General features: G+C 41.2%; 2 protein-coding genes across 2 annotated transcripts; both read left to right on the forward strand.

Annotated features, from left to right (window-relative positions):
- The first annotated feature begins 779 nt into the window (after positions 1-779).
- On the forward strand, positions 780-7680 carry LOC124134518. The gene is made up of 4 exons (XM_046499364.2): positions 780-1009; positions 2228-2261; positions 3455-3533; positions 4773-7680. Exons 2-4 carry the CDS (start codon positions 2240-2242, stop codon positions 6733-6735), a joined length of 2064 nt encoding a protein of 687 aa, XP_046355320.2. The 5' UTR covers positions 780-1009; positions 2228-2239; the 3' UTR covers positions 6736-7680.
- Positions 7681-10606: 2926 nt separating this feature from the next.
- Positions 10607-16026, forward strand: LOC124134637. Its single transcript, XM_046499580.2, has 3 exons — positions 10607-10754; positions 11485-11587; positions 15273-16026. Exons 1-3 carry the CDS (start codon positions 10715-10717, stop codon positions 15685-15687), a joined length of 558 nt encoding a protein of 185 aa, XP_046355536.2. The 5' UTR covers positions 10607-10714; the 3' UTR covers positions 15688-16026.
- Positions 16027-21082: the final 5056 nt, after the last annotated feature.

The following is a 21082-nucleotide window of genomic DNA, read 5'->3' on the forward strand; positions in this document are numbered from 1 at the left end:
TTGGTTGATGCACGGTCATCAATCCCAATTGCGTGGGTTGATGCACATGATATTAATCACTGGATTGTCTGTTCCAGACTCGATTATTTACAGACCGCCGTCATATTACTGGAATATTGCTGAGTGCGGCCTTAAACAACAAACCAACCAAACCAACTGACAACCTCTAATATAACTCTATACTATAACAATACATGCGCAATATACTCGTGAAGATCCGAGTTCGAATGGGTCTTCAGCAACCTACATCCTTGTCGTAACAGGTGACTATGCTTGTCGCAAGAGGCGACTAACGGGGTCGGGGGGTCGGGCTGGCTGACTTGGTTAATGCATATCATCGTATCCCAATTGCTTGGATCGATGATCATGATATCAATCAATTGATTGTCTGGTCACAGATTCGATTATTTACAGACCGCCGTCATATAGCTGGAATATTGCTGAGTACGGCGTCAAACAACAAACAAACGATAACAAAAAAACATGCATAAAACTTCTCCAAATGTCAATCAATGCAGATTGTGAATAACCAAGAAGTTGAAACGTACTAAAGCTTCTAATGGGAGCCTCCTATTAAACCTTTTTATTTATTAGGTTTCTTTGTAGGCTTTTCCCCCAGGGTCGTATTCATATTAAAAGCTATTTCCAATTCCTTCTTGGTATAATATAAACCGTAATATTTGTACATGAAAAACAGCCTCTCTGATTACTTTTAAAATGCATTTTAGGTCTAAAATATTTCCGGGTCGTTTTTGTATTTTCATATGAATCAAACCATTTCCTGTTCGCACATTATTAATCAGAGGTGCATCAGACACATTTCCCTGATGTGACGTTCTCCCCATATGGCAATGAACACTGGTTGCGCCATGTTTTGTTGGTAGTTATTACCATTACAGTCATATTCCTTATGAACCGTGGTGTTAATATGTGATTAAGCTAAGTGGGCGGGTGTCCTCCTTTTGACCCTGGAACCCTGCTCGGCGTTTGGCAAGAAGCGGGATATCAGGTATGAAATTATCCTTTTGATACACTTTAAGTGAAATATTCAATGACAATTCGATCAAGACTACTTCCATTTATGTTATACAAGTACAAAGAATTACTTTCTTATTGCCCGCCGCGAATAGCTATTCACGGCGAGCAATAATCGCTCAGTCACTTTCATATTGGATACATCCGTTTTATAACACATAAGCACAATGTAACGATCATGAATACAGATGCCAATCTCTAGAATACAACATTGTTCTCCCGCCTGATAGAGATACATTGGAATACAATACAATGATAAGCACAGTGAGAAGTCTATGTATCATAGAATTAATCATTGTTGTCATACAACATTTTCAATGGGTAATTATTTACATACATACACTATTTATCCTCTATATGTACGTAACGCGCACTGGCTGTGGTTAAGAACATTTGCAAAAATGGATAGTAAATATATTTTAATAGTCAGGAACGATAGAATGTATTGAGAATGATATTTCTTTTTAAGAGTTGTAATACACTACATGAGTGTTTTCGGTATTGATTTATATATTGATAAAACTGCATGTACCATTTACCAGTATACCATGGTGAAGAAATGTTACTTGGTGGTGCCTTTGTATTTCTTTAGGCTTGTTATAAGTAGTTCCTTAATAAAGATGAATAAGCTTTATGACGGCCATGTACTGTACTTGAATTTGTCAGATACTACACAAAATAATATGAAACAAGAACATATTTAGAGAGAGAGAGGCGGAATGTTTTTCATGCGAATCTTATTGTGACGTAAGATCGTAATGACGTCACACTAGACACGGCATCCAGATGACGGAAACAATACATTCGTCCGCGTGAAGTGATAGTTACCTTAATTCACTATGGTTAATATATACATTTGTACGAAATATTTCTCTCTCTCTCTCTCTCTCTCTCTCTCTCTCTCTCTCTCTCTCTCTCTCTCTCTCTCTCTCTCACTCTCTCTCTCTCTTGAAGTGGGCGGTCGGGTAGCCTAGTGGTTAAAGCGTTCGCTCGGCACGCCGAAGACCCGGGTTCGATTCCCGACATGGGTACAATGTGTGAAGCCCATTTCTGGTGTCCCACGCCGTGATATTGCTGGAATATTGCTAAAAGCGGCGTAAAGCCATACTAACTCACTCTCCTGAAGTATTGAAGTATCATGTTGCTTTGTATGCTTTAAAAGGCTTTGACGTCGAACTGGTTTCTATTTCAGTTCAGTACGCCTATGATGGACAACTACGACCCAGGTAATCTGGAATTTCCATGTACAGTTACTGTATGTTGCAACTATCTGTGGACTATGGTCTCACATGTATGACTCAAGAGGACGCAGTCATGTGTCACATGTACACTGTATATGGTCTACGCGCTTCCTATCGTGTGCTAATTAACGTATCATTTATAGTGTACAGAACGTGTGGCATAAGCACTTGAGCATGTGAATGACATGTTTATATCTAAGGCCACTTATATCTATTATCTGATCTTCTGATTCACCTGGGGGCACGGGTGGCCCAGTCGTCTAAAGCGCCGCGATTCGCTGTGCAGAGTTGCGTCCCTTGGGCACGCCAGAAACCTATGATTGTGGGTTCCAATCCCGGTTCGCCACGATTATGTTTCTAGGTTTGTCAGCACCATACCCGTGCTCGTGGGTTTCACTGAAGTGGTAAACGTCTGAGACCTGCATCACTTCGGGCTTTCCACCCACATTCAGCTGACACGCCGTGATATAACTAGAATAATGTTAAAAGCGGCGTTAAACCCATCTCACCCACTCACTCTGATTCACCTTATATTTTCAAATAAAGCTTTTTCTATATTCAGTGGTTATTTTCTGATAAAAAAACATGTCATTTTGTTAAAAAATACTTATGTATATACTTGTGGTTAACAACTGACAAAGAATCCATAACACACTCTCTTCTAGGAATCAAAAGCAGTACCCTAAAATGCAAATCTCACTAATTTTCTATTATATCCAAATAAAGTTTTTTCTATATTAAGTGGTTATTTTTCTGATCAAAAACATGTCATTTTATTATAAAAATACTTATGTATATACTTGTGGTTAACAACTGACATAGAATCCATTAAAGCCTCCTATGCATAAAATAGGTTTTCTGTAGTTTAAACTTATTGCAAAGTCTGGTTCACAACGCAGTCAACAATATCAAACATCACGAAAGGATGGAGTATTGTCAGACATTCCACGTTGATAGCATGAACAACATTCCACACATGCCGTGATACATGTAAGTGTGTATGTCATGTGTGGACTGGACAGAACAGTGTGGCATATCACATTACATTGAATGGATGTGTTATTACTGAGTGCAGGTCATGTTTTGGCCACAGAATAAGGCAAGCTGCGATACCGGACACACAAACCGGAATATTTAAAAAACATTATGTTTGTGTACGTTTCATTTCCCTTTTCCAGTTACACATCCTGGTGTGTGGATATTTGGGATTTCTGCTGTTATCCTTCTCCCCATCGTCGTCTTCATCTGTATACGAAGGTATCTCTCCAACATTAATTCTTTCATCTCAGCGGCGGAGAGTGAGAGAGAGAGGGGAGAGAGAAAGCGGCGGGTGGAAAGAGAGAGAGAGCGAGGGAGCGGCGGAGAATGAGAGGGAGGGAGAGAGCAGGGAAGAGAGATGGAGGGAGGGAGCGGCGGAGGGAGAGAGAGAGAGGGAGGGCGCGGCGGAGGTAGAGAGAAAGGGAGGGAGGGAGCGGCGGAGAGAGAGAGGGAGGAAGAGAGCAGGGGAGAGAGAGGGAGGGAGTGAGCAGCGGAGAGAGAGGGAGGGATGGAGCGGCGGAGGGAGAGAGAGGGAGGGAGGGAGCGACGGAGAGAGAGGGAGGAAGAGAGCAGGGGAGAGAGAGGGAGGGAGGGAGCGGCGGAGAGAGAGAGGGAGGGAGCGGCGGAGAGAGAGAGAGGGAGGGAGGGAGCGGCGGAGAGAGAGAGGGAGCGGTGGAGGGAGAGAGAGAGGAGGGAGGGAGCGGCGGAGAGAGCAGGGGGGAGAGAGCAGGGGAGAGAGAGGGAGCGGCGGAGGGAGAGAGAAAGGGAGGGAGGGAGCGGCGGAGAGAGAGAGTGAGGCAGAGAGCAGGGGAGAGAGAGTGAGGGAGGGAGCGGCGGAGAGAGAGAGGCATGGAGGGAGCGGCGGAGGGGGAAAGGGAGGGAGGGAGCAGCGGAGGGAGAGAGGGAAGGAGGGAGCGGCGGAGGGAGAGGGAGAGGGAGGGAGCGGCGGAGGGAGAGGGAGGGAGCGGCGGAGAGTGAGATGGAGGGAGAGAGCAGGGGAGAGAGAGGGAGGGAGCGGCGGAGAGTGAGATGGAGGGAGAGAGCAGGGGAGAGAGGTAGGGAGGGAGCGGCGGAGAGAGAGAGGGAGGGAGGGAAAGAGAGAAGGAGGGAGGGAACGGCGGAGAGTGAGAGAAGGAGGGAGTGAGTAGGAGAGAAAGAGAGGGAGGGAGCGGCGGAGAGAGAGGGAGGGAGCGGCGTAGAGTGAGAGAGAGAGGGAGGGAGAGAGCAGCGGAGAGAGAGAGGGGGGAGGGGGGAAATATGCCTGTTATAACAAAGGGCGTTTGCAGCCATTACATATATCTTTGCCTTGATGTGTAGATATTTACTTAAATACAATTAAATAGAAATCATCATATCAATGAAAATTGCTATGTCATGTTATTTCCTAAATACCACTTTCTGCATCTTCTAGGTAGCCATATTATCTAAATAATTGCTTTTTGCTTGTTTTATACACAGAAAGAAGAGAAGGTATACGTTTCTTGGAAGCATGGACATTGCCACAGTCTTTGGACAGATCACAGCAGATGCCGAAGACAACCCTGAAATACGATCCAACGAGCCAGACCCTTCGTTATGCGCATCTGGCGCATCTGCGAAACCTGCTCCATGCGCAAACAAACGCGAATCAGCAGCATCGGGCAACTCTATGAGGAGCGGGAGTAAATCGTGTTTTGTAAATCAGCAACCGGCGGTGAACATGGGTGGTTGTCGTCAGAAAAGTAAGTCAACATTCCATGCTACATTACGAGACTTTAACCCCGAAACTGGCACAGATGATGACATTGCCAACTATTCCAAGCCTAACAGAGGTCGCAGAAGCGACTACGAAGCAATATATCTGAAGAATCCTAAACGTGATCCCAATAAATCAAGGCCTCTTCCACCAATTCATCCTTCACAATTGAAATTAACAGAAGCAGAAAGGGCATCTCTTCCTGAAAACGCGCTGAGAAGAATGCAAACACAGTCACTAACACACTGTCCCGTATCGAACTTAGCAATAAGTGCAGCAAATCATCATCAATCAAACTCCGCTGAGCGTGTACCAAAGAATCTATCTAAAACGAAGGAAACCTATAACCCCGGTAAAGATTACAAGAAAAATACTCTTCCAATGGCGAAGTTATCTCAGATGGCAGGGCGTCCACTACCACCAATCCAAATGGCTGGAATGAAACCAGCTGTCAAATCAGATAATAACAGTCAACATCAGGAGATAGGTGAAAAGAGGTTGAAATGCGCGATACCTGATCGTCCAGAAGAGTTAGTGGCCAGCGCTAATGAATCTCTTGGCAATCCTGCACGGCCTAAAGGATCACCATCTGCAAAGAAGAAAAAACATCACAAGAAACAAAAAGCGAAGAAGCCAGTCACCAGCGGAAATAAAATGGATGGTAACATAAACAAACCACACGTGGCAAAGGAGGATTCACCAAAGATTCTCAAACTCGGTCAAGATTGTAGCAGCAGTGGTATCGAATCCCCACAACAGGCATATGCATTAAAATATATTACAGACAAGCATACTGATGCACCTAAAAATCAACAAGTAGGTTACCAGAGAAGCAATATTCTTAAAGCCTCTTCTGCCTTTGCACCCTGCTCGTCAAATTTGTCAACGACCAACAACACTGAAAAAAACATCACGCAGCCAACACCGTCAGGTTCTAATCAGTCTTCTTTGAAACGACTGAGTCCACGTTCTTTGACGGTTGAAGGAAGGTCTCATCAGAATGCAAACTTGTTTGCGTATTTCTCTGAAGACATAACGCTACCCTCAAATGAACTGGCAGCAGATCTGTCACGGTCTGCATTAACTGAAGAACAGCCTAAAGCAATCAATCTGATGAAACCAAATGACAAAATAGGAGAAGATGCGACCGTAGAGCTCTTAACCCAAGATGTACTCCAAATAGGACCACCTATTGCTAAAGTCCCATCTATGGAACAACCTGAAGTGGATGTTGCTAAACTTGTTCTCAATATTCAAAACTCAGATAAAGAAATGTCAAAGAAAAGTGATATGTTGCAAGGCATAGCCAGTGATACACCTAGCCTTGGTGTTCCAAGCAAAGCCACACCCAAAGATAGTTTGTCTGCTGTTGCACTTGAAAAGGAACCCGAATTAAAAGTCGTGTCCAAGGACATCCTAGAAACAAAAATACCAGTGCCCGAGGTACTAAAATCAACAGCTGGGGACACAGTTTCAGTGAAATCGTCCGATATCAAAGCACCATTGGCAAGAGAAGAGATAAACGCGACAGAATCAGACACGATTAAGAAACAGATGCAACCAAATCTGAGACGTGCGAACTGCGAAGGAAAAAATGATAAGTCAAAGGATGTGAAGCCCAAGGCGAAGCTTTTGTCCGTTAGTAGGGGAGGCAGTTACAAGTTAGGTGATCTTTGTCAATTGTAGCTGCAACTAAAGGGCAACGTAGACATGTACCGGATAATGACTGAATCGATGGATACACATGATATGCACTAGTGCAATATATGCCGGATAATGACTGAATCGATGGATACACATGATATGCACTAGTGCAATATATGCCCGGATGATGACAGAATCGATGGATACACATGATATGCACTAGTGCAATATATGCCCGGATAATGACTGGATCGATGGATACACATGATATGCACTAGTGCAATATATGCCCGGATAATGACTTGATCGATGGATACACATGATATGCACTAGTGCAATATATGCCCGGATAATGACTTGGTCGATGGATACACATGACATGCACTAGTGCAATATATGCCCGGATAATGAATGGATCGATGGATACACATGATATGCACTAGTGCAATATATGCCCGGATAATGACTGAATCGATGGGTATACATGATATGCACTCGTGCAATATATGTCCATGCAATGACTGGAAAGGTGGATATTTATTATATGCACTAGTGCAAAATATGCCCTCAGAATGACTTGATCGGTCTATACTGATTGTATATGCAATATCTGTCCATGTAATGACTGCATCGCTATACATGTATATCCGTGATATGCACTATTTGTACGTGTAATGGCCAGGTCGGTGTATATTCAGTATATGCACTAGTGCTGCATATGTCAGCGTAGTGTCTGGACAGATGGATGCATCATATAATGAAAAATATACCCGTGGAAAGGCTGCATTCGGGTATAGTTATAACATGTGTTTGGGCAGTTTATTGCCCGGGAAACGACTTAGATTGGGACATTATATCCGTGGGGACAATATGTCTTCATGTAATGCAGTATTGATGTTTTGGTCATGTACATTTGTAACGTTAACGTTAGTCAAATGTCTTGAAATTCTATTGTTTCTAAGATTTTAATAAAATATATTTACTTCACAGTGCTGTTTGTAATTTACAGTATGCAGGGTAATTGGTATTCACCCACTATTGTAGCAGCCTCTAAAAAGGAACATCCAGTTTCATAATGTTTAAAGAGGCGTTGTTATTTGAAACCGGAACAAAGAAATATAACGTCGAGGAAAAGGCATGCATTAAAGTACTATCTCTGATATGTGACCATCTAGTTTTATAATGAGTGAGTAAGTGGGTTCAACACTAGTCTGAACAGTATTTCAGTTACTTCACGGCGTGTCAGCTTAATGTGGGAGAAAAGCCCGAAGTGATGCAGGTCTAAGGTGTCTACCACTTTGGGGAAACCCACAAGCACCGGTAACCTACGAAAATAGGTTTCTGGCGTGCCTAAGGGACGCAACTCTCTCACAACAAATAGCGGTACCTTCGACGACTGGTCTACACGCGCCGTAGTTCCATTTCGAATCGTCAAATTCTTCTGGTATGAGATATTGTGCTAATGTAATACTGTACTATTGATTTTCGTTTGAGATTAATTAATGGCATAAAAGTCAATACTTCAGACCATATGGAGATTAAGGCCTCTGTGACCATATAAAGTTACAATTAATGGATGATGCATGGGTGACCGAGCAATGTTAATGCTGGCTGTATTTGGCTGACATGTTCCTCCTCCAGAAAACATTAGGCTGGTGTATTTGTGCTGAAATATCCACACACAAGAATCACATTCGCAACTGATGTGACAGCAACTGAATCAATAACTCTAACAAAAACAAGGAAATATTTAAGGCTAAAATAATACGTGAGGTTGTGAAACTCGACTTTCGGATCGTGGAGGGATGCAAAATATTCATGGTGTCAAATGTAGTACAGTAAACTACGATTATAACGAACTCAAAGGGACCACTAATTTTAGTTCGTAATAACCGTAGTTCGTTATAAGCATACATACAGCATATATGCAACAAATGGCCGGGTCTAAAAAATAAGTTCGTTATATGGGTGAGTTCGTTATAAGCGTGTTCGTTATAAGAGAAGTTTACCGTACTTGTCATTATAATACTTTCGTATGATACTTCTCCATGGTTCAGCTAATACTAGAATTGAAAAGAAAAAACGTGTACCGCGAGTTGTAGCTCCAACATCTGAGTTTGCACCGTGAACGACCAAAGTGAAAACGGACATCCATCGGGTAGCCTAGTGGTTAAAGCGTCACGCCGAAGACCCGGGTTCGATTCCCGACAGGGGTACAATGTGTGAAGCCCATTTCTGGTGTCCCCCGCCGTGATATTGCTGGAATATTGCTAAAACCGGCGTAAAACCACACTCCCTCACTCACACACTTATGTGGAGGGGCACTAGCGACATCGTGGATCAACGAATTACAATAGATTCTTCAGCAACATCTCTGACATACGTACATAGCGGCTCAAATATAAAGTGAGTGAGTGAGTTGGGTTTTACGACGCTTTTCGCAATATTCCAACAATATCACGGCGGGGGACACCAGAAATGGGCTTCATATATATAAAGTGTATAGTAATGCCGCCGACACAGCTAAGTTTCACGTGACGTCATATAGACATAATGAATATAAAATTACATTGTTTGCACACTTCGCTTTCAATCAAAGCGTAAAAAACATTTCCACAATCACAACAAACATCGACCAAAAGAGTTCATTGTACGACTCCTGGTATATCCTTAACGTGTGTTAATGTCCGATACAATTCCTTATTTTAACTTGTACCATATGCTACCGTGAAGAGTTGTCTTGCCTTTGCATGTGTTTGTGACGGGTGGCACCGGCGGGGCAGGATACGCTCACCTTTTCGCGAACAACTGGTTTGATAATGATTTATAAACACATGCTTATGATATAGTCGAAATCGTACAATGGACTGTTTTTGCCGATATTTCTTATTACTGTGGAACGGGTTTTTATCGTTTTTATTCATCAGTCTCAAATAATGATTATAACAGGTGTTCGCTAAAATGTGAACGTATACTCCCCCCCATCCGTCACAAACACATAAAAAGGCAAGTCAATTGTTTACCTGAAATAATACGGTAAAAAAATGGAATTGTATCAGATACCATTGTTGTCACCGATGCGTCACATTTGGAAGTGTTCTCCACATGTCTGACATAAAACCATTTTGAAAGTTTTACTTTGACCTAGCATGTTGTAACATGGATCCAAAAACCTTTGAACAAAACTGTGCACAATCGGATTATTACAGTTATCTTGGTGAACTCAGTTACTCCCTCTTATATATACACTTACCCTATCAAATACCGCCGTATAACCTGTGAAGATCCGGGCTAGAATAGGTCTTCAGGAACCCATGCTTGTCGTAAGAGGCGACTAACAGGATCAGGTGGTCAGGCTCGCTGACTTGGTTGATGCATGTCATCGCTTCCCAATGGGATGGATCGATGCGTATCAAGTCAGTCACTGGATTGTCTGGTCCAGACTCGATTATTTACAGACCGCCGTCATGTAGCCGGAATATTGCTGAGTGCGGCGTCAAGCAAAAAAAAAATAAACAAACAAACAAAACCGCCATGATATACTGGAAACTAGATACTAGAAACAATCACTATATTGATTGAAACAGTATTTTCTATTAGTCATCGAAGAAAAGGAGATTTTGTTAAAGAAAATCAGTTTTGGTACTAAAAGAAGTTTGTCGATAAAGAGTCATTATTTAGTTTATTTAAACTGTATCGCCACACGTTTCTCCTTAATGTCAGACTCCCACATGACAAAGGGTATATATATAGTAACCCATTGTGTTCGGTAGCAATCACGGCTTCTTTTGTTCAACCCGTTTTTACGCTATTAATCCACTTTTCAAAACTGGCTTTATACTGTATAAAGTGTCCTATTCGCCTGTATTACCGCCTGTTAACCAACTCTTTCCGAACAAGGGTGATGTTTAAAACATTTCTCGCGTCACCAATAATTCATGTTTCATTTTCCTCTTTTGACAAATTGAAATGGAATGTGAACAACATTGAGTCAGACAGTGCGTGAGGATACATCCATGAAATGGGAGATCAGGACTTCTTTAGGTTTGGAAAAGGAGAAGGTATGTGTATATGCATTTCATGATGTTGTCTGTGTATCATACAACAGTAATGTCAATACTAATACTATGCCATAAGTGACATTCCGCATGTGCGATATATCTGTCACAGTGGCCAGGGCCCCGTTTCACAAAGAGAATTTAGTGCTTAGTGTCAACTCACATACTTCGACTTACTCTTTGTGAAACAGAGTATTTGGTATCGATACAGCGTATAACTGGTTCAAATCCTTCGGCTCGTTTCTGTCGTTGAAAGGAGCTATACATAAACATAAGATACAAATTTGACATTTCATTTTTTTGGTTTTTATTTGGTTTTTTTGTTTAACGGCGCACTCAGCAGTATTCCAGCTATATGACGGCGGTCTGTAAATAAACGAGTCTGGACCAGACAATCCAGTGATTGACATCATGAGCCTCGTTCCACGAAATTTGGATACGACGACATGCATCAACCAAGTCAGGGAGCCTGACCAACCGATCCCGTTAGTCGCCCCTTACGACAAGCATAGTCGCCTTTTACAGCATGCATTGGTTGCTAAAGACCTATTCTACCCCGGATACAAAGAGCACAAACTAAAAATATCCATTTTTGATCATATGAATATGAATAACGATATTACAAGATTTAAAAGTGCTTGATGATGCGTTCTGTATAATATAATATACGGCACGGCCGAATCGCCTTTTGATTACTGCTTAAACTACCTAAACCCAAACTATTATATTTCAGACATACAACACCTTTGGTATCTGACGTATCTGATGGTCACAGTCATGGCACTGTTTCTCAGCTACATTGGTCTTCTTGTCCTGCAGTTTATCATCAGCAAAAGGTGCGTTACACTACTCTTCGGAAACAACAACAATCACACTTTGCGCGCTTCTTTGTCCTGAAGAAGTGTCGTATTTACACAAAAAATACATTAATTTTGTGTTTAGCCATCTTTAACGCGTTACCAGCCCTATGCCAGCAGTCTCATGTACTATGGAATTGTGAAAATGCTAACTCTCTCTGGGCCGAACTTGAAAGATGGATAAATAATAAGGCGGAAATTTATATCAATTTCACCAAAGAAAACGTTTTACTGGGCTTTCCATTTAAAGGAAATGATCCATTAAATGCTATATGCCTTGTCATTAAGGATACTATATTCAAATTTTATCTTAAAAAGAAAAAAATGTCTTTCGAGTTGATCCAGGGAGAGTTGGCAAATTACTACTTTATAACTAAAGCGATAGCTTACTCTAACTGTAACTACAACAAGTTTGTGAAGTTTTGGTCCAGTTGCAACAAACTATTTTTGTAACTATATCAACTCAAATACTGAATTATCTGAGTTCATATGCCCCCATGATGTATGATTCTGTTGTTGTTTTAAGATTCGCTGTATGAACATTAATATGTATGAAATGCTGTACGATAAAAAAAGTGGAATAATTAAAAAAAGGCAAAAAAAAAGCTCTATGCCAGCAGCAGCTCCGTTATTATAATTCTAAAAATAATAACAAGAATATATACTCAACAACAAAAGTTCCTGTGACACCAATATTTTAGTGTATTTTTCAAACAAGTAAAGTTTGGTTTTCAATATTGTAGTACATGTATGGAATCAAGTCACAAATACGCAACTGCTACAGAAAAGCATGCATTCCATGCAAAAGTTAACTTTTATGCAAGCCCCATAGAGTATGGGTATAAAAACATGAGCGTTAACAGGATTCCATATGCATTGTTTAGCATCGTGCTGACAACAGCCACTCAGAGAAACAACAAAATTACGCAATTATTCAACATTACGAAATGCCACGCCTTTCCGAAAATGAGCGTCTGCGAGCCTTTGGTATGCTTAAAGCAGGATCTAGTCAACGTGATGTTGCAAGACAATTTAACCTCCACAGAAACACCATTTTGTGTTTATGGCAACGTTGGCAACAGACGAATGCAGTCAGAGACCATCCTCGGAGTGGCAGGCCACGAGTCACCAATAATCGACAAGACAACTGGATTCGAACAACACACCTACGAAATCGATTCCAGCCAGTAACAGTGACTGCAAGAAGCATCCCTGGCCTTCGACGAATATCTCCACAAACCGTACGTCGCCGACTCAGATGTGCAGGGATTGTCGCCAGAAGACCCGCCAGACGTCCCATTTTGACAGGAAACCACCGTCAAGCACGTCTACAGTGGTGCAGACAGCGTCTACGCTGGACGGCCATGTAGTGGGGACAAGTTCTATTAACTGAAGAGTCTCGTTTTCACCTCAGCCACAGCGATGGAAGGATTCGACTGTACCGACGTCGAGGTGAACGTTACGTCAATCATTGTGTCATAAAGAAGATCGGTTCGGGGGCGGCAGCGTTATGGTATCGGGTGGGATTACAGCAAGACGGAAGACCCGTTTGATAGTGGTAGAGGGAAACCTCAATGGACAGCGCTACCGCGACGAGATCATCGGCCCTGTTGTATCGTTTTTGCGTCGTCATGGCCATGGCATTACCTTTCAACATGCCAACGCCTGGCCACATATTGCTCGACTTGTTCTCCTCAACAAAACAACGTGAATGTCATCCCCTGGCCGGCTCGCTCCCCTGATCTCTCACCAATCGAGCACATGTGGGATGAGATGGATCGGCGCCTTCGACGTCAACCACGTTTTCCACAGACACTCCAGGAACTTCGAAACATGTTCCAGCAGATATGGACAGATATCCCACAGGACTTTGTGCGATGCGTGGTCCATTCCATGAGACGAAGATGTGATACTTGCATCGCAACCAGAGGTGGACACACACGCTATTGATTTGTAAATTGACATTTTGGTATGTTCATCTTTTTTTTTTATGAAATCACGCATTTTCTGAAGTCAGTATAGCAAATTAAACCATTTGAACACTGAGGAGTCTTTTATCTATTTCAAACCAAAATTGTTTCAGATTTTGTAAAAAACATTACTTTGCATTAAATCTTATTCAATGTCACAGGAACTTTTGTTATATTTTGTACGTCAGGAAACGGGTGCGGCTAATATAATTTGAAGTGTAACACACAATGTTTCTCCTTTGGTTAGAGGTTAAGCGTTTTCACCGAATACAGGTTTTTGATGGTAATTAAGAATATTAGCCTTTTTTAATTCAAAATTTTAGCCATTCATATTTATGCATATAAATGTAACCTGAGAGTAATGGTACAAATGTAAAATGTAAATTTTTTAAATAAAACAAAAACTCATATAAATCGAAGTCGAAGTCAATACGCCGCCGTGAAGACGAGCCATATTTTATATGTATATTATATACGTGTATATCAGGGATGCCTGTAAGTAGGTGAGGTATACCAGCAGTAGTAATAAGTGTAGTCCTCAACACCGCGGGGGTCAGAGTAATCAGCCAGCTAGCAATGTAATAATAAGATTTAAGATATAAGATTGATTTGTTATAAACATATAGTCATTTATATGTTATAAACACACACACACACACACACACACACTCTCTCTCTCTCTCTCTCTCTCTCTCTCTCTCTCTCTCTCTCTCTCTCTCTCTCTCTCTCACACACACACACACACACACACACACACACTCACACACACACACACTCACATCCTCACACCTCGTCATTTATATATACATGATGAGGAAATATATTGCCACACTGGTAGCATGTGCGCTTATCGTATTTCCATTTCTTAAATAGATTTCTTTCTGATCCATTGTTAAAAAAGACAGTATATGAATATCTTTGTTATAGGTTTTACAAAATAGCACAATGCTGACAACCCGAATCTGACAAAAACACCGTTTAGCAAAAGAATGAATAAATAGTGATTGATGAGTTAGTGAGTTGGGAGCATTCCATGGCCAGTTGTATCACAGCGTGTCAGCTTGACTTGGGAGTAAAGCCCCAAGTGATGCAGGTCTCAGACATTACCGTGCCCCCTAACGATTGATGACTTGAACATTTTACAATGGAAATATGATGACCAGGTATATACAGTTGTGCAAACAATAGTAACTACCCGAAACGCAAATTAATCGGCTCCTTACGACAATCAGGGGGTGTTGGTGATCAATTCTTAACAACATTTTAACATAATAAGGTTTGTACAATTATTACTAACTACTTTAAATAGAAATGGGTGCAGTATGCAAGAACATTTAACAGATAGCTATGTCGCCATTCTTTCGTTATAGACTTGACATAATATTTTTTGGCATTGCACGTGCACGTCCTACCCCCACACGAATTCCCGAATATAAGGGCACACATGGAAATTCATGTATTCGTGTCGTGTTTAGCATTTTTACATTAGTATGTACTTCTTTTTTTGTGTGTATTGTTTAACGCCAAACTCAGCTATATTCCAGCTATCTGACAGCCATTTGTTTGTTAAATCTCTTGTTGACATATGTCTTAACTGAAAACGCCACAGATTTTTGTCATAACTGACAATGTCATTCGACATAATAAAAACTCATTTGTATTTTATCCACCAAATGACGTTTCTGTAATTCCAGGTATCGTCGACGCCGCACGCTCGGTATCCCTAGAAGGGCTCCGGTCATGAGTGAAGATGACTGTATTTCCCTCCAAGACCTGTCCGACATGGAAGGCTGTGTTACTCGAGAGGAAGGGAGAGAGAGTATGTTTCTGGACAACGGAAGAAAATCCAGGAAACGCAAGGGAATGTGCCCTGATAACAACCATCCCATTGAAGAACAGGATCGTGCCTATATGAATGAAGTGTCTCGAGAAAACGCCATTCAAGCAGATATGTCAATTGGCATAGACTTTTCATCAAGGTCAAGCGGTAATGGCGTTTCGGGAGAGTTGGCTGTTTCAGATGGACGTCGGTTGAAGAAAGGTTCTTGGGAAAACAATTATATATATGTTGGCCATGACCTACGTGAACAAAGTGATACTCTATTCTGAAAACAACTATGGAAATTGAAAACAGTTGTACCAAAGTTTCGACATTCTAAGTACCATGTAAGAAGCGATTTTAGATGACCTGCTATTTTGGATACGGGATTTGCATATTTATTTATTTTAATCTCTCGTGCATCGTGACCATGAGATACATTCCAGACATAGAACATTTCGAGAAATGGACTCCGTGATGGTTTACGCTGTGTAAGTACTCCATCCATGTCACGTCGAGCTGTAAATAATCGGGATGATTGGTTTTGGTTTGTTGTTTAACGCCGCACTCAGCAATATTCCAGCTATATGACGGCGGTCTGTAAATAATCGAGTCTGGACCAGACAATCCAGTGATTAATATCATGAGCATCGATCCACTCAATTGGGATACGATGACATGCATCAACCAAGTCAGTGAGCCTGACCACCCGATCCCGTTAGTCGCCTTTTACGACAAGCATAGTCACCTTTTACGGCAAGTATGGGATGCTGAGGACCTATTCTACCCCGGAATAATCGGGATGGACACGGTAAACTTGTGCTTGATGTCATAAACGTCGATGAGTCATATGGTGACAATCCGGCCTTCATTGTAGTCCCTTCTTAGTGCAAGCATTGGGTGCGGAGGACCTTTCTGACACCAAGGGACGACTGCAGTTGATAGGTCCATGTGACTATTAGATTTTAATATCGAGACATCGTTTAGAGTATGACAATACATAGAGTGAGTGAGTGAGTGAGTGGGTATGGTTTTACGCCGCTTTTAGCAATATTCCAGCAATATCACGGCGGGGGACACCAGAAATGGGCTTCACACATTGTACCCATGTCGGGAATCGAACCCAGGTCTTCGGCGTGACGAGCGAACGCTTTAACCACTAGGCTACCCGATCGCCCCGACAATACATAGAAGACACATATCAATGTATGTAATAATTTGTAAAAAAATAAATGTTTCGATTATTGGATTGTCCTCTATATACGGAGGCGTGTGTAATATACACACGTATCTTAATATGATCTTATAATACATTAAGGTTATGCGTTGGTGTCCACACTAGGACAAATGTACATAACATAATGACGTCATATCGCCGTCAAATGAATATGACTTGAGTTAATATATACCCTAGCACGTGTATACGTATCATATGATACACAACTGAACAAGTATAAATGAGTGTGCGTGCATATTGTCGCTTCGAACAATATTTCACTTATATCATAAAATATAAAACCTCGAATAAATGCAATTTTGAGTCAGTTACCACTTTGATGAGATCCGCGAGCACAGGTATGGTGCTGACAAACCTAGAAGGAATAAGTATGGGTGTAGGCCGCATTTAGCAATATCCCAGCAATTTCCCAGCAATATCTAAACACTATCCCAGCACTTTCCCAACACTATCCCAGCAATATCCCAGCAATATCACAGCAATATCACAGCAATATCCCAGCATTATCACAGCAATATCACAGCAATATTCAAGCAATATCCCAGCAAAATATTCCAACAATATCCCAGCAATATTCCAATAATATCCCGGCAATATCCCAGCTATATTCCAACAATATTCCAACAATATCCAAGCAATATCCCAACAACATCCTAGCAGTTTCCAAGCAATATTCTAACAATATCCCATCAATATCCCAACAATATCCCAACAATATCCCAGCAGTATCCCAGCAATATTCTAACAATATCCAAGCAATATACAAGCAATATCCAAGAAATATTCCAACAATATCCCAGAAATATTCCAACAATATTCCAGCAATATCTCAGCAATATTCTTCGCAATATCCTCGCAATATCCTCGCAATATCCCAACAATATCCCAAAAATATTCCAGCACTATCACAGCACTATCACAGCAGTATCCCAGCAATATTCCAGCAATGTGCCAGCAATATCCCAGCACCATCCCAGCACTATCCCAGCAATACCCCAGCACTATCCAAGCATTACCCAGAAATATCCCAACAATATTCCAGCAATATCACAGCAATAGTCCACGCAATATCCATGCATTATCCCAACAATATCCCAACACTATCCCAGCACTTTCCCAACACTATCACAGCAATATCACAGCAATATGCCAGCAATATTCCAGCACTATCACAGCAATATCTTAGCACTATCCCAGCAATATCCCAGCACTATTACAGCAATATCACAGCAACATCCCAGCACTATCCCAGCACTATTCCAGCACTATCCCAGCAATATCCCAGCACTACCCAGCAATATCCCAACAATATTCCCGCAATATCACAGCAATATTCCACGCAATATCCCAACCATACCTCAACACTATCCCAATACTATCCCAGCAATATCCCAACAATATTCCGGCAATATCACAGCAATATCACAGCAATATTCCAGCAATTTTACAGCAATATCACAGCAATATTTCAGCAATATCACAGCATTATCCCAACAATATTCAAACAATATCACAGCAATATCCATACAATATCCATTCAATATCACAGCAATATACCAACAATATTCAAGCAATATCCATACAATATCCCAGCAATATCCCAACAATATTCCAACGATATTCCAATAATATCCAAGCAATATCCAAGCAATATCCAAGCAATATCCAAGCAATATCCGAACAATATCCAAGCAATATTCCCACAATATTCGAACAATATCCCAGCAATATCCCAACAATATCCACGCAATATCCAAACAGTATTCCGGCAATATCACAGCAATATCACAGCAATATCACAGCAATATTCCAGCAATTTTACAGCAATATCACAGCACTATCCCAGCACTATCGCAGCAATATCCCAGCAATATTTCAGCAATGTGCCAGCAATATTCCAGCAATGTGCCAGCAATATCCCAGCACCATCCCAGCACTATCCCAGCAATATCCCAGCAATATCCCAGCACTAGCCAAGCATTACCCAGAAATATCCCAACAATATTCCAGCAATATCACAGTCATAGTCCATACAATATCCACGCAATATCAATGCATTATCCCAACAATATCCCAACACTATCCCAGCACTTTCCCAACACTATCCCAGCAATATCACAGCAAAATGCCAGCAATATACCAGTAATATCCAAGCAATATTTCAAGAACTTTCCAATAATATCCCAGCAATATCCAAGTTATATTCCATCAATATCCCATCAATATCCCATCGATATCCCAACAATATTCCAACAATATTCCAGCAATATTCCAGCAAAATCCCAGCAATATCACGGCGTGGGACACCAGAAATGGGCTTCACACGTTGTACCCATGTGGGGACAAACCTAGAAACGTAATCAGGGAGAATATGGGATTTGAACCCACGACCATATATTCCTAGCATGCCGAAAGGACGCAACTCACAACGAAATGCGACACTTGAGACCACGGGCCCACCGTGTAGAAAACGACGTATGATGTTGCCTGTTCATGCTCACGTAACATTTAGCAACATCAGTTAGCTCTGATAAATTTAGAATAAATATCAGTATATCATATCATTACGTTGTGTACAAAAGGCTCTCGAGAAAGAAAATCTTCACTAAATGACCCAAAGATGCGGATGGGTAAGCAAAACTGTATAAAATAAAATGCAGGCAGATAACATTGTACGATTCCTTGTTTGTGCGTTTTGAATGCCGTGATAAAGATTTCGTCCAGGCGCGCCAAGCATGTGGTATATGGTAATGTACAATAGTTACTACCGCAATGCCGATAAGCCGAAAGTGAAGAATAACTTCCGTACGTTTCTGATCTCTATCCTACAGTATATTAAGTGACAGTTTTCATGTGATCAATTAGGTATATGTGGTTTTTTCTTTGGGGAGCATTATGGAGTTGGAACAGTAAATATGTTTAAGATTTTAAGACAAGAAAACTATTTTAAAAGATTAAATTAAATGAGTAGAAGTGGTAGAGGGTTAGCTGTGGGCTGGGACATTTTCTTGTTTTAACCTGTAATTCCTAAACCTGAAAACGTGATGGTTTGTAGCAGATTCGAAACGGTCATTGAAGTGGATGGACGCCAGTTAATACAATGTCCGGGAACAAGATACAGTCGCGCCAACCATGAGTAGTCTGAAGGCGACCATGAAGGAACATTGTCGACTTCAGACCATCTGAAACGAAAGTTTATGGAGAAAATTCGGCTGAATAAGAAACCAGTAAAGTACAAAACATATGTGTTGGCGGCACAACACGGTCACGTTGTCTTACGTACGCCAGTCAGACATTGTGAGCTCAACCCTGTTAAGCATATCTTGGCTAATTGTACAGGGTTCGTGGCAAGACATTACACAACATTCAAACTCACACATGTCAAAGGGAGGATCAACGCAGTCTTTGCTAGCTATCAGCCTTGTTGAACCAGTTATCATACATTTGGGTGATAGTACAGAATCATACACGTCATCAGCGAAGATAGATGCTACCTCAAGATATCATATATAGAAAAACAATTACTTTTTGATTCCAAAACCGCAACATTCCAGTACACATCCAGTTTCATAGCTTTTAACTATTCCATCATTTATTTATCCAAGCAGATATAATCCAGTACATATCCTAAATTGCTACCCCATCAACGCACATGTCAATTAAGTTGGTTGGTTGGTTGGTTGTTTTACGCCGCAATCAGCAATATTCCAGCTATATGACTGTCAATTAAGTACAATAACAGCAATATTTTGAGACCACCCCCAACTCGGGTAACATTTGCACCTGGGAGAATGCACGGGCCGGTGTGAGGTCATCACCTCGGGACAGGTGTAAGGTAATTACCTCAGGTTATAGGCCGTTTCATACATTCATGACAACATACGAATATTTTCTAAGTTTATCATCATTTTACCTGTAAAAGTTCGTTTTAAGGGTATCACAGTGTCAGTTAGGATAGGCTAGATTAGGTCAATTTGCGTTACTTTGATATATGCTATTTTCATAGCCCTATATTTATTAAATGAAACCAGAAAAGCATTTGTCTAGCATTTCCGACAGTACTTTAGTGTTCTATTGAGTGTCAGCTGTTACAATTCATCCTGTGTCAGATATTCCTGTAAGAAAGGTGGAATAGTGTGTACAGCTACATGTATGTGTCACTATGATACCATAATCGGCAAATGGACAAAAGAAACACTGATGACAGTGAAGTTGAGGAGACGCGAAGCAGCGAACACTGAGCAGGCTAAGAATCAATTGACCATGCTGTGAAAGCACCTATTTTCACATTCCGTTTATTACCTAACACTTTTCAGTGGAACATTCCATTTTTAGACAGAGGAATCTCTGATGATTATTTTGAAGTATTTATCTTTTATTCACGAAAAAGTTGAAGCACTACAAAATTTTGGGTTCACTTAATGACTGTCGGCCAACATACTACCATG

The sequence above is a fragment of the Haliotis rufescens genome, unplaced genomic scaffold (genome assembly GCF_023055435.1).
Source record: "Haliotis rufescens isolate VD_foot unplaced genomic scaffold, xgHalRufe1.0.p SCAF_2, whole genome shotgun sequence".
Taxonomy (NCBI): Eukaryota; Metazoa; Mollusca; class Gastropoda; order Lepetellida; family Haliotidae; genus Haliotis; species Haliotis rufescens.